The following is a 27,135-nucleotide window of genomic DNA, read 5'->3' on the forward strand; positions in this document are numbered from 1 at the left end:
AAACATTTCTACCTGACGTTGAATGAGTTCGGCATCCTTTGATGTCCTTACCTGTCTCAAAGTGCCCTTTATGGTGGTGATTTTGAAGATGATCCACAGAGGGATGCACACCATGGAGGAGAGGGCCAGGAGCCAGCCCAGGACATAGCCCCACCAGGGGTAGACATAGACGTTGTTGCATTTGAGAGGAGTGTACTTGATGAGGGAGAAAGCGAAGGTACCCTGATGAAAAGGTAAAAAACAGTTACCCCAGGAAAAGAAACACACTCTTCTCTTATTAGTGAAATTCATAGTATATAGTAAAACGTGTTAAAATGGGCATCTTTAGTTTGATAAAGTTTAGTTCTTGTGTGAACCACCTGTGAAACAGGATGATAATCATAATTTCACAAATTGTATAGCGTCAATTGGAGATTAACTATGCAAATATACAACTATGCAAATACTTTAAAATGTTATCACGTTATTTACCTAGTAATGCATTTATTGGATACTGCAGTTATTTAAAGAACTATATACATATTTATGGGTGATTAGTGTAGATAGGCCATTTATCCTAAACATCTCCTAGAGTTTGTGAATTATTTAGTAACTAAAGGGAAACCAGGCCTATCTTCCAACCCCACCGTAAGCAATCCAAGTTTAAAATCAACTCACAAAACACACAGCAGGCGTGAAAAACATCCAGCAGTACTTGATGAGAGGTCCGGGCCGATAACCAATCATGTCTTCAATGTTGTCGTAGAAACGGTCAGCACCTAAAAAAGCAAAGGAATTGAAGTGAGTTTGACAGGAAGGACTAATACAAAACGTGTGTAATAACTGAATTTCAAATAGGTCGTGGATCAGGCAAAACTGTTTATCTACTCCATCTTAACTGGGCATTTGTGACAAGCACTCAGTTGACATCAAGTATCCCAAGAGCCTAGGGAAAATAACCTGGTGTCTCTTAAGAGAAATCTGTGTTGGATGAGAGTAAGAGAATTGCCCATATTGAGCTCAGGAGCTTGATGGGTTGTTTTATGATTTTAACTTGTGTCTCAGTTGACAGGTGGTCAAACCATACATATTACAGACATAAAGTCTGGTGTTATTGTGTTATAACATAGGAACCTGAATTATTTATTTAAAAATATTAAGTGTATTCATCAAATCAATGTTCCACTGTTTTAGGTTGCCTTTAAAAACACATTTTGTTTTAGATTTTTGTGTACACAGACACCATCATATATCTTCCCACATAATGTGACCAAATACTCACCATAAATCCATGCAATGCAAACTGTCTCAAAAATAGCCACAAAGAGGAGGCACATCCCACTGGCTGCATAATAATCAAACAGCTGGAAGATGTACATCCCGCCCTGTAAAAAGACATAAAGGTGTGCTGTAGGGTGAGTCTGGGAACAGTACTAATAGACTCCAATAGATCTCTTCTAGTCTCTGAAAGTTGTCAAACATAAAGCTGCTAGAGATGCATTGGCTCAGAAACATTTGCCACCTGATCTGACACGATTAACAGCAATGAATTATAGTATATCAATATTAACACACAAGCGGTGGGCACCCGTGGTCTGGGATGTCACACTTTCTCCTGTTTTTCTTTTCACCTCAACTCTCCATTGCTAAACTCAACTATTTATGTACTGAATGTATTTGCTTTATCTAATCAATGAAGCATGGATTGTGAGTCAACAGAAGAAAGGTTACTCACACTGTCCCTCAACTGCACATTCAAACATAGGTTTCTAGCATTTTCATTATTATTATTTTAATCACTGTTTTGTGGAGGGACAAATAAGGTCTACATCAAACCTGTATGGGTGTCGAGAACGGTTAACTACCTGGACTCAGGGACTCGCTACAAAACCCAGCTGTATGAATGGGTACTGCGTCAGCTTCTTTGGCTGAAAGCATCAGCTGAATCAATGACTAATAATAAATACCTCAGTGAGCATGAGGAGGCCCATCATGTAGGACACAACAGCCACAGCCAGGATGAAGAGCTCTCTGCGGTTTTTGCGGCGGAAGACAGAGGGGTACATGTCCATTATGGCCGTCACCAGACTCTCCACACACACAAACTGGACAGGGTGGCAAAGGGAGAGAGAACTCAGGTGTCAAATAAAGGGCAAAGAGTGTCTATAAACCAATGTATGGGTCAATGACAAATAAGGTTTTCAAAATGAAAAAAAAAATGCACAGCAAAATGGATGTAAAATATGCTTTAATGTTCACAAGAATGTATTCTGTGTATTCTTGTTTGTTTTATAGCTTTTAAGATGGCATTAAATTTTTTTTTATAAGATTTCTGATTTTACCACCCAAGAAATGTCAGGTGGTGCAAACCATTTATTAATTAAAGATATATATATATATACTTTTAATGTATTTCCCACAACTGGATACAAGTACATATGTATCATTGTACTGTCTAAAATTCATAACAGACTAAATTTCCCTTTAAATTCTTTATTTATGGGGCTTTTATTACATTTCATAGGAATGGACATTTATTTATGTTGTTAAGCATCCAATTTCCCATAGGGAGAAAGAAAAACTTTTTTAAAACTGTAAAAATTATTTGTATACATTATATAAGGTGTTAAAGCTATATTTATGACTTAACTTGCAGCTGCAATGAAAATTGATGTTTTAAAATATACATTTGCTGGTTGCACCACCTGACCATGCCTGATATGCTCAATAACAATGAATTGTCACAAAATAACAAGAAAGAAGTTCATGTATTTTATTCTGGTTTCTTTTGGCTTTTAACTCACACCCATTTTCACTTGTTTTAAACATCTTAGACTAGGGGCCGGATTAAATCAAACCTTTGACCCACCCACTAATAGAAAACTACAGAACTGTACTCAGTTGCGGCTTCATTTTCAGTAAGATGCCACTTTCTTCTATACAGAAATGTAACTGCTATAATGTACAGATTTGTAGTTTGCTATTAGCGGGTGGGTCAAAGTTTTGATTTAATATGGCCCTAAGTTTTTATATGTATTTTTTAATTACATTTTTAAAATTGACATTATAAGGAATACATAAGGAATATAAGGATTTTTTTTTAATTGAAATTTTGACCTTTTCCTCCATTAAAGTGTAAGGGACATTTTGAGATGAAAATGTTATGCTGAAATACCACTCAAACTGAAATGTGTAGACATTGTTTAGTAAATAACCTAACCTATGCAAAATCTGTACCACGAAATGCAAAGAATAAATCAAAATCACTGTTTTCATTAAATACAAAAGGCATTATTTTCCGAACACACATAAGATAGTGAAAACATCTTTGACAATATTTTAAAAATACATTTTCTATATGAAATGTCTGAATTAATAAGCCTGACCATAAATGCAGTGTATTACATACATTAACTATCAAACATTCTTTCATGTACGACTCTGTCACTGGACTGGAGGCTCACAATGAGATGCTAGGTTAATTTTTTTAGTTCAGGTATTTCTTTAGAAACAAAAATGAATTAAAATCGATGCACTTAATTAACTTAATATCATACAGAAAGATTATTATGATCATTCAAATGTATTTAATATATTCAAAAACATGAATTAACATGACTTTTTTCCATTGGTGTAACTGTAATTCTGGTTGCGCCATCTGACTTTTCAAACTCAATTCAAATCTAACAAGCACACCTATATTAACTTTTGGCCTTGAAGTAAAGTGTATACATACTTTTTAAAATAAAACATACATTGCTACAAAACTATTTTTGTTTTGGTAGTTTTCCAGGGGTCATACCACCTGACATGGTAACTTGACCCACCCTCAACATGGCTCAGAAGTGTCAAATTATCAAATGTTTGTGAGAGAATTGCTAATCTTGTTACTGCAGCATAGGGGTCATTCAGGGTCTTCTTTTGTGATGTCAAATCCTGTCTTAAGGTAATATTACAAAAAAAGGCGCTTTTTTTTATGGGTTGTGCCATTTGACATTTGGAGAAATGCATTTTTCTGTATTTTTTAAAAAAATGAATACATTTAACATAGCACTCTTTCACAACTTTTAATAATTTATAAGCAATTTAACATACAATTATGCCAAACTATTTGATTAAGAATTTTATTGAGTAAAATCACCTTTTTACTACAAATTTGTTCTCTGCATATATGTTCGGACGGTTGCACCACCTGACATTTTAGGGCTTTGGAACACCAAAACTCAAAAAATGTATTATATTTAAATAAAATTAAATTGGTTCCATATAAAGTAGATATCATAGAATAATGTTATATATTACATGAATTCATTTAAAAAATGATTAGGAAAATAATGGTTTCAGACACAAAAAATGCAAGTCAAGTCATTGACCCGTATACTATGGATTCACTGAGCGCAGAATAAACATTTAAGTCTCTTAAGTAATCGATGATGTAATGAGGTCTTGAGCTTGGCACTGGTGCAGTGTGTGTGTGTCTGTGTACCTGGCTGTCGAGCCCCAGCAGTACGATCATGATGAAGAAGAAGCATGCCCAGACCGGGGAGAAAGGCATCATGGAGACGGCACGCGGATATGCAATGAAAGCCAGGCCAGGACCTGAGGAGAACAATGCAGCAGTTATGGCAATCAAACTGAAAAGCATTCACGCGCAGCATCCCTGAGCAATTGCCTGGACTGCTCAGTTAGGAAGTGCTATGGAGACGTTGAAGTACTTAAATGGTTGGAGTGCAACCTGTGTTCCCAACAAATGAAACCCAGATAGTGAAAAAACCCTGTTACAAAAATGGCCTAAGCATCTGGTTATAGGCTATAGTGGCATCCCTACTTGTCCAGGGTTTTACATGAGATGTTTTGAAACAATCTGAAACACAATTATTTTGATTCTATTCCATGTTCTAGCTCCTCAGGATGTTTTGGACTACAGGTCAATAGATTACAGAATAGTCCCTCAAGATGGTATAATTTAATGTATTGCGATTCATGGACAAAAAGGTCAGAAAGCCATCCTTAGAACGCTCACAGTCCCTCTTATTAAAGGCCCAGAGGTCAGTCCCTTCCATAACTTTCTGTACAAGAACAATATTTTAACAGCACAGTTTTTTCCAAGGCCACCACAGGTCAAACAGATGTTTAGTAGGTCTGGCTTTTTAATGCATTACGGTCCTCAGGTCATTCGCTGAAGAACTGCTTACCTGATTCTGCAACCTCGGAAATAGGCACCTGTTGTTCGTATGACATGAAGCCCAGGATTGAAAAGATCGCAAACCCAGCTATGAAACTTGTTCCACTATTCAGAAAGCACAGGGCCAGGCAGTCTCTGTAATATACAACAAAAAAACTGCTGAATGTCTGCTATATACAGACAATGTCAGTGGTTTGAAACATAACAACTGCTATTTAAATAAACAAGAAGTAAATCAAAGTTGAGCAATTCATTTTTTTATTCCTTCAGATCAACACAAATGTACAATTAATGGACACTTAAAAGTGGTGAAAGATTGTCTCTGACAGATATACAATACTATTTTGTTTTTTCCTTTGGTTTCTAAGCAAGTATCTGAGGGAGACATTGAAATTAAACCAAGCTGGACAATTATGAGGCAAAAGTTTTCACATGCACATATAAACATTGTTGTATGCTAAAAGGGCTCATTTGTCTGGTTAAACTATAGGTTTGTGTCTTGGAAGATTTTTGAGCAGGCCAGAAGAGAACAATGTGACGTTAGAGTAATTTCCAGGTGAGATGTAATATAGAACTGACTTAAATTGTGTGTTTAAATTGCCTACCTGTAACAGTTGTTATTGTACTTATTGTAGCTCCCCAGAGCAGTAAGGCAGCCCAGGCAAATGGCATAAGAGAAGAAAATTTGGGTACCTGCGTCCATCCATACCTACGGGAGAAAAACATGGTTCAATTTCCTGTTCTACTCTGTTACTAGGCCAGTAGGACTTCTGCCTTCTCTTTGCATGTGAATGTTTTGGCTCAGGGTACATGGTGGACAGATAACACAGGGAACTTAAATGCACAAGTTCTTTAAATACAAACACAAATGTACACTTAAGACAGGCGTACAAAAGTGTGGCGTGACACAAACGTTTGGAAATTGCCTTGGTTTTGGAAGTTGTTACCACAGGGAGGGTGGGGGGAAAAAATTAAAATAAAACTCAGATGCTTCCAATCAGATATTTTCTTATACACCCAGGAAGAACAGTGTGTGTCAGTGAAAAGGCTTCGGCTGCACAGGTGCTAGATTAATCTGCAAGGTGTACCTGCCCTGTGGATGGATTTTCGGGTGGACGAGGGCTGCGGTGTCTAGTGCTGTCAGTCCCAGGTTCACTTATCCTGCAGACAAACAAAAGACTTTGGACTTGTTCCTCCGATTCCAAGCTTCTCTTTTTTTGTTCTTTTTGCTTTTTATCAGTACCAGTAACTCATTATTTAAACAAAACCGCTTTCTCTTGCCTCTCTCTGCCTCCTATCTACAAGAGTTGGCCACCGATGCTCCCTGCCACATTAAGCCAAGTTGTATTTTTCCACTGAGCTCGGGAGAGGTGAGCGGGGGTCTCCAGCTCCGGATCAAATGAGGGGTGTTTTCATTTTCTCAATTTTGCTTTGACGACACTGAATAGTCTGCCCATGTCCAGAATGGGGATAGCAAACACACACGCACTTAAATAAAATTAAATAAAATTAAAAGGAAAATTAAAAAAAGAAAGGAAAATGTACTGACTCCGGGAACTATAAAGTGACATGTGATCCAAAGGGCTCTTTGTTTTTTGCGTTTCCTGCTGTTACCGTACCGAAATAATTGTGCTATGCTGTTTGATGCTGTCATTCACAGACCACTAGATACAAATTAGTTGTAATTGGTGTCAGGTGGGTTTATCTGTCTCATTTCCAGCAACCAATATGACTAAATTTTACTGTAATGTGAAAATATATATTTCCATTTACTTGAACTAGTAGGCTACAGGTAAAAATACATTAAAAATGTGTAATTTAAGATTAATGACTGAGATGTTCTTTACAAGAAATTAACTTACCTACAAATGAAGTGATGAAACTAATGTACCAAAAGCAAAATAACATTGTTTTACTGTGCAATGAAATGCTTTCATCACATTCATTTTATTTTGGGAGTTTGCTGCTTTTTCAGAAGTTAACCTTCATATGGATTAAACATTAACGAAACAGCATAGCTTATTATGAACTCTCAAGGTAATGCTTATTTAATTTATTGTGCATAATGATGTTTAACTATTCTGAGGTTAAGTAAACGGATGTTTTTCTTCTGCTTCATTCTAATTGTTTAGTCTTTGCATTTATTTGTAGAATTAAACTTAAATTGTGTGTTTATTTTTTTATTTTTTTACTGTACCAAATTACAGATATTATTGTAGTATGTGGGCGGTGATAAATATGGAATATATGGACACATTCAACTTGTGTAAACTACTGATCACAGAAGAACTACATATGGAGAGTTCATGAAGTTTGTAATTTAATTTCAGTGTTTATTTGTTTGTTTAGATTTATTTAGAATCTAAACAGAGCACTTGAAGCCTACTCAAAGTTTGCTTAAAAATCAGGTTAAGATAAGAAAAATTAAATAAAAAAGCAGCAAAACAATACTTCTGCAATGGGATCAGTCATGAATGAAGTTTGTGAAATTCTACCAGCTGGTTCATTGGTCGATTTTGAAATGACAATTGTACTTTGCACCTGCACTTGTTTGCACTGTGAATTTACTGGTTTAGCATGTTGTATTTGTTGTAAATAACTACATACATTCCCTTTCAGCTAAGTATGCACTTTTTGTAAGTATTTTGTAAAGATGTGCTACATAGTGTGACATAGATGTTTTGCATACTTAAAAGATAGCCACACATCCTGTGAGATTTATGCATTGCTGTTGAGCTGTGCCAACTGGAGAAATCACCTAAAGCAACCGAAACGAAGAGTAATGTACAGTTTGTGAACTTGGCCACAATCATCCTCAGGCCCAGGAAATCGAATTAAACAAATAAACTCAAAGTAGAAAAGGAAGGATGATATTTATGGATGTTCTTGTCCTCCTATGATGAAGTTTCATAGCTAATCACACATGAAGAACTTAAAGCAGTTTACTCTTGTTACCACGCTCCCCCTGATTCCTGCAAGCTGTGCACAACAGACTGCCATGCGGTGGTCCTGGGTTAGGGTCCCTGCTGGGGGTTAACAGCACTCATGCACAGAGGGAGAGGGAATGCTGGAACGGTGCCCAGCAATGGCAAAGGCTGCAGCTGAGAAAGCTACGCCCTGCTTGAATTTCCTGGACTCCACGACTCCAGCTATTCTAGGCATCAAACGCCAAGCCACTGTCTCACTGCCCTGCCATTCTGCTTGAACACCACTGAGAATCACACATTCACTCTTTGGCATAACCAAAACGCAAAAAATTGGCTTCACCATGCCAGAGAAACTCTTATGTCTTTATAGAGAGATTGCATTAGAGATTGCCCCTGGGTGACAGGATGAATATATATATAATTTCCTCAGATTCTCTCAGATTTGTGATGCATACATTTTCCAGATGAAAATGTACCAGATAAGCAGTCATTGTTGATTGACTAGGACGTTCCCTGTGATATAAACCGAGGCCATTTTCATGCAGACAGCATACTTGTTATGTAATGAAGCAGGACAGGCACCAAGTTAAACTAAATGAATGAAGCCTCAATACAAGAAAACACTGTTCACCAACTCCACCAACACCACTTTCAACATTATAAGAAGGATTGAATGCTATTGTAAACCGTGAAACGAGTCTCTTTGGAGGTAGACGTGTTGTTTGGGGTTCAGCTTACATCAGGACTCCTTGACACAATTTATTTTTCCTGGCACTTTTGTTATTTCTCTTATAAGCCGAGTTGCAGTTACAAGTACAATGCCGAGCACAACAGTGCAGCGCCACTATTCCTCTCAATTCACCACACAAAGACGTGTGTCACTCTAACCTGTCCGGCTTTACAACATGCAACTGAAATAATATGTTCTTGGGGGAACAACATAACACATAGTGATTTCTCCCTGCTATAAAGTAAAATAATGTATACAGTGTTTCTAATTTCTTTTATGATACCTTTTCATAGATATTTATATTTTTCAATAATAAACTAATGTCACACTATGTTATAATGGTTTTGTCATATACAAATAGGCAAAATATTATTATTTGGATAGAAATATCTTTAACTTGCATTGCTACAACTAAATAAGGAATGCATACTTTTCTATACTGAAACTAGAAAGATAAGTTAACATTATGGACTTCCATCCAGTGTCACAAATTAAATGTATGGCACTGCACACATAAACCATTGCAGTATGTAGAAGAAATAATAGGAAGGCACAATGTACATTTGTGTTGAAAATAAATAAAGAAACATAGCTTGGAAACATAGATAGATAGATACGCATAGATCACCAAAATACACCACTACACTTAAGTGCAACAGCTGTAGAATAACCTATTTGACCTGGGACATTCCTTGTTCCTTTGGAAGTACATAAAAAGAATAAGTACAACAAAGTCACCAATTAAGGATGTTCTCTTGTAGAAGGCAATAGATATTTCTTGTTGACACACATTTATACAGAATATAAATACATGTGTGTTTCACTGGTGTATCAGAGATGGGTTGGAAAGCATAAGGATTGCCCTTGTGCTTATTCTCCCTCCAGAAGCTTCTGTAATAAAAAAAACATCCATCTCTGTCCCGGCCTACGTCTGTGGCTTTTTGAACGACCGCTACAAACAGAATCCGGTATCCCCTGGGCAGCATAGGGGACATTTATTTTCTCTGGGCTGTGCTGAACTAGAAACAACTGACAGAGACAGCAGTGAAAATAAATGCTTCCTTCTCCAGAGAGCTGAGGGAGTGATCCAGTCAATTGGGCCCTGATGGAAAGTGTTTTCATAACCAGCAGGGCTTTCCTTCCCTGTGGGCCGCGACTCTGCCCTATCAGAACTACAGATGGAGCTAGTCAATCTATCCCAGCTGGGCATACAAACCTGCAGTGTGCTTCACTGCTGGGCCTTCTGCTCACAAGACCCTCACCACTGACAACGGCCCGAGACCACAGAGAAGAAAGGGTCCCAGCCGAGTTGTTTAAAAAGAAACCATCTCATCAGACCATATCCACAGCAATTCTCTGCGTGGAGCACTAAACCCTAAACTAAACTGTGCACCATGTGAGGTTCTGTTCACAGCCAGTCAGGAACAAAAACCACAGCTGCTCATACACAATGCACCCCTTGCACATCTGAGTATTTGAGGTCTTTGAAGAGAAGGTCATCACTATGTACCTGTGGGTCTGCAAGTCTTCCCAGGTCCGGGTACAGGTAGAACTTGATTCCCTCAGCAGCGCCGGGCAGAGTCACTCCTCTGATTAGGAGAATGATCAGCATGAAGTAGGGAAAGGTAGCAGTGAAGTAAACCACCTGAAATGCAACAAGCAGGTCACAGGTGTGTTTGCTGGCCCCCTTTGAAAGACGCACATCTCAAGACCACCATGATTCCACATTTCAATTTAACAGCTGGAACAACACGATACGAAAGTGCCTCACAAAGTTCTCCAAACATGACACAAAAAGTGGCGCTTGAGCCGTGTAAGGAATTGCGACACATCAGCCTTTTGTAGTATTTGAAAGCTTACCTTTCCCGTGGACTTGACTCCCTTCCAGATACAGAAGTAGCAGACGATCCAGGCCACTAAAAGACACAGAGCAAGGTCCCAGTGGAGAACCCCAATGTGGTCTATCCCTGAGGAAATCCTCAGCACACGGTTCCTTAGGAGACATGAATGTGGTTAAGGGAAGCTGATAAACACATTAAATAAATTGACAAATAACCAAAAACGGGAAAGGAACTCACTCCCAATATTCAATAACAGGAGATGTGGCGTTTTCGGGAGCGGTCCAGTTGTAGGATTCGTTTCTCCTCTGAAACTCCACACAAGTCTCTGAGGACCGTTGGAACACAAACGAACATCAGACACAAGGCATTTTCTGTCACTGACAATTAACTCATTAATTAGACTGTTCACTAACATATCAGATTTAACACTTTAGAAGAGCCAGGTGATAAACATGTGAGGTACTGTATACTTATTCAGTTTCCAAAGCAAATGATTTTTCCAGCCATAAAGGGGTAAAATCAGCCTACCTGTATTCCAGAAGTTGTTGCAGGTGGCCCACGGTAAGTCCCATGTAAAGGAATTACACAGATAGAAAATTCCCCAGGCCAGCACGATGATGTAGTAGAAATTGAGGAGAGCTACAATGACCTGTGTTGCATAGCCAATGCCTGCAGAAAGGAGGGCAAGGGACAATTGTGCTGTAGTATTTCTGTGACAGATTTGAGGTGGATCGCTTTAAAGTAATGACTACTGCTATCACATTTGAGCTACACTTTGCTCAATTATTGCATAACATTTCTGAGCAAATGATTCAAAGACTACAGTCTTTTTAACACTGACACATTTGTAACATTAATATGTAACACATGAAGTCAGACATGAAGATTCCAAATGATTACAACCTTCAACATGTCCATTAAGCAAAGTGTGAAACAAATGTACACTGGTAAAGACATTATGAAATGTGGGCACATACTTACAATGTAATATTAAAATGTGCTTTTTCAAATTTAAACAGGAGAAGAAACATGAATTAGACTAGATGGTCTAGTGGTCAATAAAATAAAATCATTATACATACACACATATCCTACCTCAACATGAATGGGCAAAGATACCAGTTAGTAAACTGCATTATGTGTGTCTTTAAAATAAGAGATAAGCATGGCAGGTCACATTTGCCCAAAAGCTCAGAGGAACATAAACCAGGATTAATCTATAAAGCCAATGGGAGTGAAATAGTGCTTGAAAACTGAAATGTTTGAGGTGACTTTAAAAGAACACTGATGGAAGACTATAAGTGTATAAAACATATCTCGCATGTATCTTCTGAATACATATGATCCTATCAAGCAATATAAAGGATGATCAAGATACTGTAATTTTTTTTTTACTGTTAATTTATTTATTTATTTTTGTGACCAGTATCACTGGGGGCTGCTCCAGCCCGTGATGAAAATCATGTTTTAAACAGCCCATCTGGACGAGTGCCACACAGAGAAGGTGTCAGCCTGCCAGCCTTTCCATTCACATCACTGGGCACAGAGTGTCGCCAGCACTACATTCCTCCCTAATGCCATCAGCTCCAGTTAGCGCAAACGAACAGCCTGGTCACAATGGCAGTAACCCCGTGGCTGCCTGCCCCTTTACTCCTGCTCAAAGAGGCCATTCCACTCTGAAGACAGACAAGCTATTTATTCAGGGAATTACTTGTGCTGTTTAACTGATTGAAGAGCTATACTGTGTGAAGGTTACATTATTTTGGTATTTTACTCAAATCAGATCATTGGGCAAGGATAAATCATAGTAGGATATATATGAAACTCATCTGTGTCCCTTTTTAAAAGAGAAAAGCTCACACCCAGAAAAACCTTTAAAAAGGTTACAGCCACCACTTGGAGTCCAAAACAAATCTTATTGCTAGGGCGATTTGCCATATCAATTATATAGACAAAGAACAGCACCCTACTTATAGCCTACAGCAGTGTTCCTTAAATGTTGTCCACTATCCAGTAGGTTTTAAAGCTTTCTTTAAATAATCACCTGCCGTAGACTTAGAAATAGGGTTTAACTAGTTCAGCTATGTGAATAAGTGCTTCTCTCCCAGGTTATTGAGGTTGACATGACAAAATTACCTTCGAACAGTGGGCTTATCTTTCTCCAGCAAGTGATACCTCCTTCGCTCGTGTACTGTCCCAGAGCAGTCTCCAGAAAAAACACTGGGATTCCACAGGTGAAGAGGAAAATGAGGTATGGGATGAAGAAAGCACCTGTTTGGAATAAAAGGACAGGATGTTCACTTTCCCTCCAACACACAGATAATGGTAGTGGGGTGACTGATCATAGACTTGAATCCAGACTGTTTGGAAGTGAAAAATGTTTACGAACTGATCGTGTTTCAAAAGTCACAACTTCTGCATTCTTTCAGAGACAGCTGCTGTAAACTACACCAAGCTGAGTTCAAACAGTTGCCTCAGGGTTTCTCTGAACTCTCAACAACACAGATTCCCCACTGCTCTCCTGGTCTCAGATAGAAATGAAACAGTCCGTTACACCAACACAAGGCTGCATCCATCTGTAACGTTCGCTGTTAGGGGGGCCAGACAAGAAAAGGAAGGGTCAAATGGACATTTTTGCACACTTCATTAGCAAAGAGCAATTGAAATGCACCACTTATCTCATACGCAACTTCAGAAGCTGTCAAGTTGCATATAAACAATACATTAGCTTAATAAAGAAAACCCAACGGCACTGATTCAGGCAAACCTGAACATCAGAGGAAGACTGAAAATGTTGGGGTATGAATGGTTTGTCTTGTCCATTTCTAAGTAAAGTGAATAAGTCATATGAATTAAAGAAGAAAGTTAAACATCCAATCGGATATCGGAGATGCTGTTCCCAACTTGGGTCCCTGAGAAGTCTATCTGTCCAAACAAAAGAAAAATAAATGAATGAGAGACTTATTTCTGAAAAATGTGTTGTGTAGAAAATGTTTGACTTGCTAGTGATTTTACAAAGCTTGATTAGGGTGCTGTTGCTAGATCATAAGGATGGGCTAATTCACAATGCGGTGTTTGCCCTTGTAAGCAAGACATAAATAGATGAAGGTGTACACTTTTTAAAAGGGTGCTTTTGCAGGGCTGGGGCTGACCAGGGTCAGATGTTTGTAAAGAAACAATGATTACGAGAAAACAAAAAGAATATACAAAATCATTTTTGAAGCCTTGAGGGCTGGTGACAACTTCATACATTTTCTCTTCAATCATTACAGAATTAATTTAACTAAAGCAGACAGTTTAGATATCAGACAGCTTTCAGTATCTGTGCCAACATAAACAGCTCATAGGCAGCTCAATTAATGTCCAGAAGTGAATCTGTGAAATATCGCAGTCACACAAATTACAGTTTTTTTTTGCCATTACCCAAGGAAGAAAACAGGTTGTGCACTAAATTAACCCATTTTAAGAGGAGGTGCATTAATGGGTTTTGGGGTTGGAGACATTTAAAAAAACAACAGCAATGTATTAGTGGCTTACAACCCAATTACTGTCTCAGTATTGTGTAAGCTATTGTGATTGTGAGCTATACGTGGATGCATTCGATTTCTTGCAGGCCTCTGTTTAGTTTATAGTCATTAAACAAGCCTATTCCAGCCACATGTACTGGGGCATTTATTAATCAAACTCATTCAATGTAATTATAAATACAATGTAAGACACTAAATTAATTTCAGGACCAAGCCGCATAATGTCACGTGTGTATGTGTGGAAATCAGAGCAATTACATTCAGTCAACAGCCCCTAGTGTTGTATAAAGTAATATGTAACTTAATCAGGTTCCAAAACCAGTAACTAATATTCACCTAACAATCTGGCACACTACGAATGCTGATATGCAAAAGCTGCTTGTATTTTTAGAGTTAATTGGTCTGGCTGGTGTAGAAGTTATGCATTTCTGGCAGATTGATGAATACAGTAACAATGTATAACAAAATTAACATATGAGAGGAACATTGTTGTGGCAGAGATGTGGAATGAACTGCCAATGCACTTGAAATAATCTGCTTTAAAATCTAGACTGAAGACATATTTTTATCATATTGCCTACATGTTTTTTTCTGGCTTTGAGATTGTTATTTCTCTGTCTGTACAGCATTTTATGTGTATTTAATAGTTTCTTCTGTCTTTAACTGCACCTTTATTGGTACAGTTGATATGGACATTGGGCATTGTACAGTGGGGGAAAAAAGTATTTGATCCCCTGCTGATTTTGTACGTTTTCCCACTGACAAAGAAATGATCAGTCTATCATTTTAATGGTAGGTGTATTTTAACAGTGAGAGACAGAATAACAACAAAAAAATCCAGAAAAACGCATTTCAAAAAGTTATAAATTGATTTGCATGTTAATGAGGGAAATAAGTATTTGATCCCCTATCAATCAGCAAGATTTCTGGCTCCCAGGTGTCTTTTATACAGGTAACGAGCTGAGATTAGGAGCACTCTCTTAAAGGGAGTGCTCCTAATCTCAGCTCGTTACCTGTATAAAAGACACCTGTCCACAGAAGCAATCAATCAATCAGATTCCAAGCTCTCCACCATGGCCAAGACCAAAGAGCTGTCCAAGGATGTCAGGGACAAGATTGTAGACCTACACAAGGCTGGAATGGGCTACAAGACCATCGCCAAGCAGCTTGGTGAGAAGGTGACAACAGTTGGTGCGATTATTCGCAAATGGAAGAAACACAAAATAACTGTCAGTCTCCCTCGGTCTGGGTTTCCATGCAAGATCTCACCTCGTGGAGTTTCAATGATCATGAGAACGGTGAGGAATCAGCCCAGAACTACACAGGATGATGATCTCAAGGCAGCTGGAACCATAGTCACCAAGAAAACAATCGGTGACAAAAGGACTGAAATCCTGCTGCGCCCGCAAGGTCCCCCTGCTCAAGAAAGCACATGTACAGGCCCATCTGAAGTTTGCCAATGAACATCTGAATGATTCAGAGGAGAACTGGGAGAAAGTGTTGTGGTCAGATGAGACCAAAATCGAGCTCTTTGGCATCAACTCAACTCGCCGTGTTTGGAGGAGGAGGAATGACCCCAAGAACACCATCCCCACCGTCAAACATGGAGGTGGAAACATTATGCTTTGGGGGTGTTTTTCTGCTAAGGGGACAGGACAACTGCACCGCATCAAAGGGACGATGGACGGGGCCATGTACCGTCAAATCTTGGGTGAGAACCTCCTTCCCTCAGCCAGGGCATTGAAAATGGGTCGTGGATGGGTATTCCAGCATGACAATGACCCAAAACACACAGCCAAGGCAACAAAGGAGTGGCTCAAGAAGAAGCACATTAAGGTCCTGGAGTGGCCTAGCCAGTCTCCAGACCTTAATCCCATAGAAAATCTGTGGAGGGAGCTGAAGGTTCGAGTTGCCAAACGTCAGCCTCGAAACCTTAATAACTTGGAGAGGATCTGCAAAGAGGAGTGGGACAAAATCCCTCCTGAGATGTGTGCAAACCTGGTGGCCAACTACAAGAAACGTCTGACCTCTGTGATTGCCAACAAGGGTTTTGCCACCAAGTACTAAGTCAAAGGGGTCAAATACTTATTTCCCTCATTAACATGCAAATCAATGTATAACTTTTTTGAAATGCATTTTTCTGGATTTTTTTGTTGTTATTCTGTCTCTCAGTGTTAAAATACACCTACCATTAAAATTATAGACTGATCATTTCTTTGTCAGTGGGAAAACGTACAAAATCAGCAGGGGATCAAATACTTTTTTCCCCCACTGTAGTTATTGTCATCATTACTTAGCATCAAATACTGCCAACAATAGTCTACATATTACTCACAAATAAATAACGTATTAGAGTATGAAATTAGTATTAGAACTCTACGTAACCGCAGTAGATGGGCTGAAGAGTCTTTAAGAGAGCTGGCCACGGTGATTGAAAGCCTGACGAAGCTTGCAAATGCCCACATGCCCCCTGCAGTCAAGAGCGAACTTGCACGTGGTCAGATCATTCAAGCTGTGAGTCCTACAGAGCTGCGTGTGCAGACACAATCGTGTAGACCACAGACATTGCAGGAAGCATTCTAGCTAGCTATTGAAAGAGAAGTAGTTTGTGAAGAAATTAGTGGGAGAGATCAAAGTAAACCACACCGGCTTTCAGAGATCACCGAACCCCTCTGGACTGTAACTATGCAGAACTCCCGCCGATTTGTGCCCAGTGTGCTTTTGTGATAGGGGTTGTGGGCAGTCACGCTATCACCTCCACACAAGCTCAATGTCTGCCACTGCCACCATCGGGAAGCGCCCAGGGGCCTGCATGTTCGGGAACACATGTGCCCCTAGCCTTCATACCTGCCAGCCAGCGACACCAGAAGGGGTCGCCCAACAACACAGACAGGGGAGCGGGGCTGACTCCACCCAGCTGAGCCCTGACATCATGAGTGAACTGCCACGTTCCAGTCCAGGTTCAAGGGGTCCCCTGCATCGCCTTGCTGGATACTGGCTCAACTGTGATGTTGGTTCAGCCTGATGTCTGGGCTTCCCTGGATCCCACTGCTGTGCAGGAAAAGGGACTTTAACATTTCAGTTGGTTAATCAGTGTGTCATCCAGTCTGGGTAGCAGCGGTGCTGCATTTTGTGGCTGGACTTTCTGAAACATACTGGCTGCTAACTGGACCGTGTACATTAAAGAAGGCGTTAATTTTTCCATGAGCTACCCAGAGGAGTCAACTGCAGTCAGATCTGAGGGATGGAGCCGCCTTAAAGAAACCACAACCATCTGGATTTCAAGGGGCCCTGCAGCAACAATGCCCTGCCTCCTGACTGACCCAGTCGGGGCCAACCACGACTTGGGTGCCCCCAATGACTGCACCATGTACCAGGCACCGGGTATCACTATAGTCACCTGACCTCCAGGGTGCGCCCTCAGCTCCAACTCCCATCCCAGTACAGCAGTCCCCCACTGCTGGCCTTTTGTGTGGACATAGGATCAGCAGGCAACCTTTGCTTTCTCCTAAAGACCTGTTCACACTGGACACTGATGCCAGTAATGTGGGGATTAGGGCTGTGCTCACCCAGATTGACCTGGAGGGATAGCAGGTCATCACATATTATAGCAGAGCATTCAACATGGCTGAACATCGCTGCTGTGTCACCCATACGGTGCTCCTGGCTGCAGTGGCTGCCATTCACCACATCTGCTACTATCTGTGGCATGCCCTGTCACAGTGAGGACACATCATGTGGTCCTCCAGTGGCTCCTCACCTTCACAGAATTAGAGGGGCAAGTTGCTCATTGGATTGAGCAGCTAAAGGCTGCACCAGATGGGGGACTGTCATGGCAATTCGGAAACCCTGTCCCACCAACCTTCTTTTGAAGATGTCTGGAGTGGGATGCAGACCTGGTTTATGACAGAAGCAGAAGTGCGATGTGTTCACACGATGTGTTCACATGGGAGGGCCTTCAAAGTGGGGTAGCTGGTGTGGTTCTATAGCCCATGATGGAAATTAGATTGCTGCCCCAAGTTGGACAGTCATTGGGTGGGGCCCTGCCAGGTGCTGGAGAGGACTGGGGAGGTGGTATACCGATATTGGTTTGTCCTGCACTATGACTGGCTAGCCCCATACAGTGGACAAGCGGCAGCACAACTCAACTCTGCAGCCACAGGCGTGAAGCCCCTCCTCTCCTCTGTTTAGCCCTCGTCCTTCCCCAGTTGCTACAGAATTGGGGCCTCCAGTGCACTCTGGGCCCCAGCACGAGAGTAAAGTGCCGGGTCGCTTTAAAGACCATGTCTGTCCCCTCAGGGATAGGGACTTTTAAAGGGCAGGGCAGTCTAGTGACATGACCACGGCACTGTTGGAGGGAAGGGAGAGAGCAGAGGTTCTGTATATAGTTGAAGGGGATGTGGTTGTTTGACCCCTAGGGAGGTTCACGAGGGGGGGGGGGTGGCGTTCCAGAGGTTTGGACTGGATCAATACCTGTCTGTTGTGTGTATTGCATAATTGTTTGCCCTGTCTGGCAGGAGAGGGGCAGAACAGTCCTGGATTGTGGTTGAGTATGCCGCTGTAGAGTTACTGGGGTTATACAGTTATTGTCATCATTATTTAGCCTTCTTTCATTTTGGCAACGACTACATCCGACAGTAGTCTGTGTATTACTCACAAATAGACAATTTATTCAAGTGCAATTAAAGATCTTCTGAGTTCCTTCTTCTTAAAATGCTATGATATTTAAATTTTGGATTTAAAGTGAAGACAATTAAGTTTACACTTTAAAATATTACCACAAGAGCAAGACAGGAAGCTTGACTTTTTGTTTAAACTAATTTGTAACATTTTAATAAGAACAATTATATCAGCATTTCAGCAGAATCAGCATTTTTAGAGTATAGAACGAGGACATATCCGTCAACAAGAAGTGATGTAAGTGAAGAAACTATAAAAATCTAAAACTGTGATCATTCATTAAGTGTAAAATACTAAAAGAAACCCGGAGTCAAATGTGTGATATATTTTTAGTTATGTGTTTTTCATGATATCCTTCCTCTAACCCCTTTTTTGGTTTGTTAATAAGAATATTTCTTACACAGACTTAGAATCTCAAATTATCTTGCCCTCTTCTTATCGGTCATTCATTCAGAATTGCAATTTACTGAACTTGGCTCACTGCTGTGACCTTTGTGCCTCCTCAGGAAAGAAAGTCCCATCTGCTATTTTTTAAACTCTCTGCTCCGAATGCTTACTGCCCATCTCTCAGATCAACCTGAAGGCTCCTGAGAGGCCACAGGGGTCACTCAAATACAGAAAATCACGTAATCACCAGCTTTTACCCAAGCGTCCTCTGTGGTGCTGAGCCAATTGTGTGCTGAACTCCCAATGAAAGGCTACAATGTCACAGCTGGGATTGGAGACCAGCTTGCTATTACCCGTAATTTGATAGCTGTAACTGCTACACCACTCTGGAGCCCCAGTGATAGTGGTAAAGGGGTGTATATGCAAAATCTAGTCATGCCTAATTCAAGAATGATACAGAAAGTGGAATCTTTATTAGAACCATACAATCCTTCTTCATTGACCTCATTCCACCTCAGATCTCAATTCCTTAAATGTAATGATTTTGTCAATTAGTCAAATGAACCTCCTTGCCAGGTTATTCATTGAAAGATACCCAGATAACAGAACAGGAATGCAGCCCCACAGGCCTGGAGTTTGTCACAACTGATAGTGGGCTTAGTGCAAGGAATTCCAGCTTTGTACTTAAATATTGCTACTATCCAGTGTCATGATTAACTAGTTTGTTGGCCTTTATGAAGGTTCAGTGAGCAAAGGGATACCACTGACTTTTGTCCACCCCTGGTTTAACACACCATGTTTATTAGTAATTCCTGATTTGCCGGCACTCACCTCCTCCATTCCTGTAGCAGAGGTAGGGGAACCTCCAGACATTTCCCAAACCGATGATCTCTCCAGCCACCGAGAGTACGAACTCCAGCTTATTGTTCCACTGTCCCCTCTCCTTCATCTTCTCCTCCTTCACAGCCACAATCTCCAGGGGGCAGCTGTGCCCATTGGACGCGTCTACTCTGGGCCCGGTTTCCATGTCCCCTGCAGCGCAAAACACAACAACGCCAGCTCAGAAGACAGGTCTCATTGACTCACCACAGCACAAATTATGTTACATTACTTAAAATGTGTTTTCAGAGTCTGAGGCATACTGAAGTCTCATTTGACTTAAGCCTAATTCCTGAATAGGAATCGTTGTTTGGTATCATGTACATTTGCTTGTATTCTCTCTGCCCCAATCCACCCACGCTACTCCACTGCTCCGCTCCCTCCACTGGCTCCCGATACCAGCATGCATTCAGTTCAAGACACTGACCCTCACCTAGCGTTGTCTTGAACAGACTGCACCGAGTTACCTTCAGACCCTTATCTCCCCATACATCCCCTCCAGACCACTGTGTTCTTCCAGTGCCAGAAGACTAACTCTGCCTCCTCTCCACTACCCTTCCTCCAGAGCTGCTCCTTCTCATCCCTGGCCCCTAAGTGGTGGAACGACCTTCCCACTGAAGTCAAGACATGAGAGTCTCTGACCTCCTTCCAGTGATTACTCAAGACACATCTGTTCAGACTCTACTTTTAATTTAGTCATTTACTCTCCTGTAAGATTGCACTTATACAATGTTTTGTCATACTTTTGCCTTTGCATTACTTGCACTTCCCTTAGCTCTTAACTTTGACTTAACATCTTGTCTGCACTTACCAGCTTTTTCATTTTAGGATGTAGACCTTATATATTGTTTACTGTATATCTCGTATACACAATTTACACAATTTGTAAAATATATTATGCCTTGAATTGCACTGTATTATTGCACTTTGTATTGCTCTTATATTTTGTAAGTCGCCCTGGACAAGGGAGTCTGCTAAGAAATAAATAATAAGTATAATAATAATAATAATAATTTCAACATTTATTTAAAGATGAATAGTCTTGCACTACAGTGAATATTTAAATGTACTTAAAAGTTATAGTTTCCAGTTCACCCCAACATGTGGTCTGGCATGCTCTCTGTGGACTTATAGTGATGGGGGAAATGGGACCATTGGTCTAGAAACAGACTGCTCAGTTATTAGGCCCAGTCCGTCCTGCGAGCTTTGTTGGGACATAGCGAGGTCTCAAGGCTAATCCTCTCTCCAGCCCCCCTTCTGTTCGTCAAATGATTCACCATGATGTTCTGCAACATTTGAAAGAACCCACCCTGACTGACTCCTTCACCTCTGCTGGAACAGTGTGCACTCTGACACCATACCTAGACATGCCTAAAGCCTGCACAAGCTGACCTCTCTCCCTCCCTCCCTCTCTCTTGCATCACAATTCAAATAGCATAGCCTTTTAGGAAAAAACTAAATTAAAAAAATGATATTAAATTGAGAGGTGCTTGACTCCTCTCCTTAATTGGTAACCAGGAAATATCCTCTCATCCAATCACATGGTCTCCAATCATGCTTTAAGGACAAGACAGTGTTTACTTCCTGAATTCAACACCACAGCCTTGACGGCCTAGCTGTGACAGCAGTGGAGATTAGTGTGTTCAGAAGGAGCTATATCCATAACACAGTAAAGAACTGGCATGGAAGTAGAGTGCATTTTGCCAAAAGGAAATGTAAAAAACTGATGTTTTGTGTGAGCTCTATCCTTGAGAGGAAGTTGTTGATCTTCAGTTTTGTTTTTAGAACTCCTTTTTGTTTGGTCGCTTACAAATGTCACGCTTAATAAATCAACAATATAATTCATGCCATTTTGTTAGTTTGAGACACATATATGTGGGGTTTTGGAAATAAATAATACATATGCATTGCTGAAACATTCTCCTGCTAAAGCGTTTCCTCTCATTGAATGTCTAAATGGCACACTAAATAAGATTTAATGATACCACTGCAGGTATGGGGCATTCTGGGTCTGAACATAATTCAGAGTCCCCCAAAACTATTGAATTTCACAGTTCCAATCCAAGAAGCAATGGAACACTTCTATGAAAGGAGTTTCTTGAAATCCTTGAGATTTAAAACAACAAGCGTAGTGGGCATCCCACTGAGCCAGGGTCCCTGGGAATGTGTTCCTGCTCGCATGAGGAGGGAATATAAAGTCTTCTACATTGTACCCCCAACAGAGGGTGAAAGAGACCACAGTATATATAGAAACAGTCTTTTGGTAAGTTCTCTGTGGGAACAAGTGCTTGACATTGTAAATGAATTGCAGCATTCCCTGCCGATCCATTGTACAACAGGAATACTGCCAGTGATCACAATCTCCCTTTACCTTTGTTTCCTTGAATGTTTTATCTTTTTTACGGGTTTACCTAACCTAACTTTCGGTAAATAACCCCTGCTATTTGCGGAGAAATTTGTCATATAAAGGTGCTGAATGGCAAAGAAATGGAAGCTCTCATTCAGAGTTCAAAGAGGTGACAGTACTGGACACCAGCTGTCAAGAACTGTCCGTGTGGCAACCCTTGGCATGCTACCAGCTGTAACAAGCAACCCTTCTTAAAAAAAAATCACACAGTAAAAAACCACAGTCTTGCCTCTGTAAATTCACTTTTCATTATTCACATCCAGAATATGTTTTCCAGACTAGCAGTGTAATGCAAACACTTATATAGACATCAGCTCAGATTGATGAAGAGGCATTGCCTTTGAGATTTCCATCTACTTTAGTCATTTACGCCTGCAGAGAAACGTCTCTCTCCAAAGAGTTCCTGGATTTCGTGTTTCTCCAGCAGCTGCAAGAGATGTGTGACAGATAGCAGACTCTCTGGACTTTGGACTAGACTTGGATGTTTCAGTTGAAAAATGTGAACAATGAAAAGAAGAAAGACAGGAATATTATGGAAGTTTTTGGGACACAGTCAAATTGCTCTGTAAAGACTATCTTGTATGGGACAGATCAAGGAACTGGATTTAAATTTGACCAGGCAGAATACCTCAATCTATATGGTCCAGAAGACATATTCTCATTAGAAAATGTTATCAATTTTCGAACACGTACACGTGCACCAGCATGTTTTCAGATTTCTTTACTTGTTCTTGGAAAACTGAAACACAGGTCCATGTTTTAGAAGATGGATCAATCAAACTTGCCTTCCATTTCGAAACTGAAATTCAGTGCTGCTGCTAATCGTACAATCTCCTTGCACTCCTTCAAATGTTAAGAATGCAGTATTATCAATAGGTTGAATGTGGTATTTGGGGGAGAAATATTATACCTAATTTCCTTTGAAAAAGTAATCTCTTGATTATATTCACACAATCCATACTCCTGCACATTTCCCCCTCTTGGCTTGGTAAACAGCTTATGAAGTCTCAATGTCACAGAAGCTTTTCAAAATCATCACTCAGATCTGTTTCTTTTACAGTCAAATATAAGTCTATGCATGAAAACCTTGTGGTTTTTATGTGTGTTGATTTTTTTTTTGGGACATTTGATATTCAAGTATGCTTTATGTAGGCTAATTAAAGTAATGTACAGTACTTTTAGCCAACATAAAGGTATGTTTGTTTTGCATAAGGACACTAATACACAAAGATATAGATTTTCATACATTTTATAATGTTTTAAATCATTTCACATAAATAACTACCCTGATAATTCTAAAACTAAAATTCAGGTAACCCTATTTATCATTCTTATAGGTATGGGATCACAGCAAAAATTATCGCTTTCAAAGTAATGAAATTACACAGTATTCATAAATATTTTTTATAATACGTCTGAATATTTCTTTCAAATCAATAACATGAGAAAGTAGCATTTATAGGGAATGCATTTCATTCAACAGTATGCTATGAAGAATGCAAAGCTAGGCTGCAAGAAACACAAATCTTGTAATCATAACACAGCAAACTTGAATATAAACAATACCTTTAAAAGCCTTGCAATGAAACTCACGTAAGATTTATTTAATGTTTTTTCCATAATTAATGGTATTGTAGTGTACTAGTGTAACATAGTACTTACTAGTTTCGCATTATATGGTACTGTCTTAATGTCCAAGAATATTTATTTTTTGCTTTTTCATTCTTAATTTAAAACACTTTTCAACTGCATACAGGAGACAACACTATTAAAATATATATACATAATTTGGTCAAATGATGACAAAGACACAACTGTCATCATTTTGGCTCTGTAAGTCACCACAATGGATGTGAAATGAAACAATAAAGATGTGCTTTAAGTGCAGACTTTCATCTTTAACTTACATCCAAATTGGGTGAAAAGCAAAACTGAAGGCAAAACAGCCCAAGAACAAGCAGGAACTAAAGACAGCTGCAGTGCAGGCCTGGCAGAGCATCACCAGGAAGAAACCCAGCATCTGGTGATGTCTATGGGTTCCAGACTTCAGGCAGTCATTGACTGCAAAGGATTTGCAACCACGTATTGAAACTCACAATTTAATTCATGATTATGTTAGTTTGTCCAAATACTTTTGAGACCCTAAAATTGGGGGAACCACATATAAAAATGGGTGTAATTCCTACACCGTTCACCCACTTTGGATGTAGCTAACCTCAAATTAAAGATGAAAGTCTACACTTAAAGCACATCTTGATTGTTTCCTTTCAAATTCATTGTGGTGGTGTACAGAGCCAAAAAGATTACTATTGTGTCATTGTCCAAATATTTGTGGACCTAACTATATATATATTATATATATATATATATATATATATATATATATATATATATACACACATACATACATACATACATACATACATATATATACCCAACACTCAAAAATGAAAGGTATGGACAGAAGAAAGCAGGAGAAGAAAAGAAAGAACAATGTATAACATGACATGGTCAAACCTAAATGCAAATTAATGCAGAGCAGAAAGAATGTGAACACAGAGCAGAGCAATGCAGTACTCGTGCGTTTTGTGGGATATGTTTACAAGGAATAGAAAAGCAAGGTTGTGATGCCTGATGGGTCTGAATGGTCTGACTCACACAGACTTCAGCAATGAAGCTAGCCTTTTAGTGCACTGTCAGTGACGGCTGCTCTGGGAACAGGACTGGACAGAGACCATCTCCCGGCAACACGAGCAACTGCTGTGGCCAAGTGTAAAATTATGTATAAAAAACATTTAAGATGATTCCCATCAGGATTTGGCACTATAGTCTAATTTTAGCACAACAGAACAGTTGTGTGACTTAAAATTAATATTCTCAATCACCTCCCTAAATAGCTTTAGACTGCTGTTTTCATAATTAGCCGTAATAGATAATTTTCACATGGTTATTGGTGACATTGTTTAGGACACCAATTAATTTGGTTGCAATTTATATAAACCACTTTTCACAGTGGTGTTGGTCCATAGCAAATGTTGTCTTGCATGCTAACACATTCACCTCAGATCCACATAAAAAAAAAAAAAAAAAAAAAAAAAGGAATCCATCAAGAAAATTCCAATTGCGGTGTTCTGTATTGATGTATTCCGATTGGTAATTATATATACGTTTTCCTTTGTACAAGTGCATCTGTGTGTGTTTTATATGCAGTAGAATGTATACTGGCAGTATACTTTAATACCACAGAGAGCCCTACTGCAGTGTGAAAAGGTTTGTGAACCTAGACTGTAGCTTTCTTATACAACAGTATGCTTCACTTGTTGTTCAAATTTCAATGACTATTTAGATATTTTTACAAATATAAAATATAAGCATAGTATACATAGTTTATCATTAAATAAAAAGTAACATATCTGAGAATGGCAATCAAGTCTACAAAGAGACACATTCATTTTTGTATTTACAGTTTGACATTATACCATTTGGAACCTACTTCAGAACACATTTATAAGTATGTTTTCATCAGCTCAACTAACAAAGTTCCTTTTTGGATTGCAATGTTTGCCTTCATAGGCTGTCAAATATGTGTTGTCCTTTCAAACTCCAAACACTATAAGGAAATTTATGTCAATTAAAACTAGTTGAAAAAATAAAAATAAATCTATTTTCCATACATATGTTTTTTGTTATTTTTTCATATTTATTAAATTAATCAAATTCAGAGGAAAAAGTCAAAATAACCTGAGGATTGAATTTCGTTACAAAGAAACAGACTTAAATAATAAAGGCTACCCCCTCAAATGAAAGAAATAAATAATCATAAAAAAATCTGCACAAATATGCTGTACAACATTGCAAATATTTTTTTTTAACTCAGCAGCATACATCAAAAGAGTAGAAGTAGCATTCAGTCACAATACCTTTTATTGTGATGAAACAAATTGGTCTGCCTCCTTGTTTGAATTTTCCCAGAATATTGATCCGTAAGGCAGACAGTTTGAGTATTTAAAGTCTGGGCAGAGGGGAGGGTTGCCATGTAATTCTAAACTAAGACCAACCCCCACAGAGTTTCCCCCGTTCAAAATCACTCCTCTACCCACCCCCATCCTCCTCCTCTCCGTCCCATTCAGAAACACACACACACACACACAAGCTCCTAGTCATTCGGAATCACAGCCATTCACTCCTGAACTCTCCAACACACTGAACGTCTGTGAAGCCGGCACAGTGTCAATTGGTTGCATAACCCTCAGATACAGACCAACACATCGGTTACTTTAAGGGGGGGAGGGGGGGTACTTTCAGAGAAGTTGGAGCGCAGCTTGAAACCCTCCCACCCTGCTCTTCTCACAGTTAACTTTATTTACAGTCGATAGTATAATGAGGATACAATTGGTGCCACAAGTCGAAGCAGAGATGTGTATTTCTTCTTTTCATTGAATGCAGAACAGCATTACCCGAGCCTTTTGTACTGACTGTTGTAAAGCAAAATATGACTGCAGGCCTATGCTTACAAACAGTTTTCTATAGCTTAGCCTGGAAAAAGAGCTGTAGTCTTGCAGACTCACCTTGACCTTGGCACATATTCATACC

General features: G+C 39.5%; 1 protein-coding gene across 1 annotated transcript in view; it reads right to left on the reverse strand.

The window, feature by feature from the left end:
- Positions 1-26,593, reverse strand: part of slc6a13 (solute carrier family 6 member 13) — a 30,548-nt gene extending 3,955 nt beyond the window's left edge. Inside the window, exons 1-14 of the mRNA XM_066724285.1 lie at positions 26,463-26,593; positions 20,088-20,288; positions 12,799-12,933; positions 11,191-11,331; positions 10,900-10,987; positions 10,682-10,814; positions 10,332-10,466; positions 5,770-5,873; positions 5,175-5,299; positions 4,466-4,578; positions 1,947-2,084; positions 1,262-1,364; positions 658-758; positions 52-222 (exon numbers count right to left, since the gene is read on the reverse strand). Of these exons, the coding sequence (XP_066580382.1) occupies positions 52-222; positions 658-758; positions 1,262-1,364; positions 1,947-2,084; positions 4,466-4,578; positions 5,175-5,299; positions 5,770-5,873; positions 10,332-10,466; positions 10,682-10,814; positions 10,900-10,987; positions 11,191-11,331; positions 12,799-12,933; positions 20,088-20,283 (1,683 nt within the window). The 5' untranslated portion in view covers positions 20,284-20,288; positions 26,463-26,593. The remainder of the gene's footprint in view (positions 1-51; positions 223-657; positions 759-1,261; positions 1,365-1,946; positions 2,085-4,465; positions 4,579-5,174; positions 5,300-5,769; positions 5,874-10,331; positions 10,467-10,681; positions 10,815-10,899; positions 10,988-11,190; positions 11,332-12,798; positions 12,934-20,087; positions 20,289-26,462) is intronic.
- Between the last annotated feature and the right edge of the window lie 542 nt (positions 26,594-27,135).

This window comes from Amia ocellicauda, chromosome 15, assembly GCF_036373705.1.
Source record: "Amia ocellicauda isolate fAmiCal2 chromosome 15, fAmiCal2.hap1, whole genome shotgun sequence".
NCBI classification, from domain to species: domain Eukaryota; kingdom Metazoa; phylum Chordata; class Actinopteri; order Amiiformes; family Amiidae; genus Amia; species Amia ocellicauda.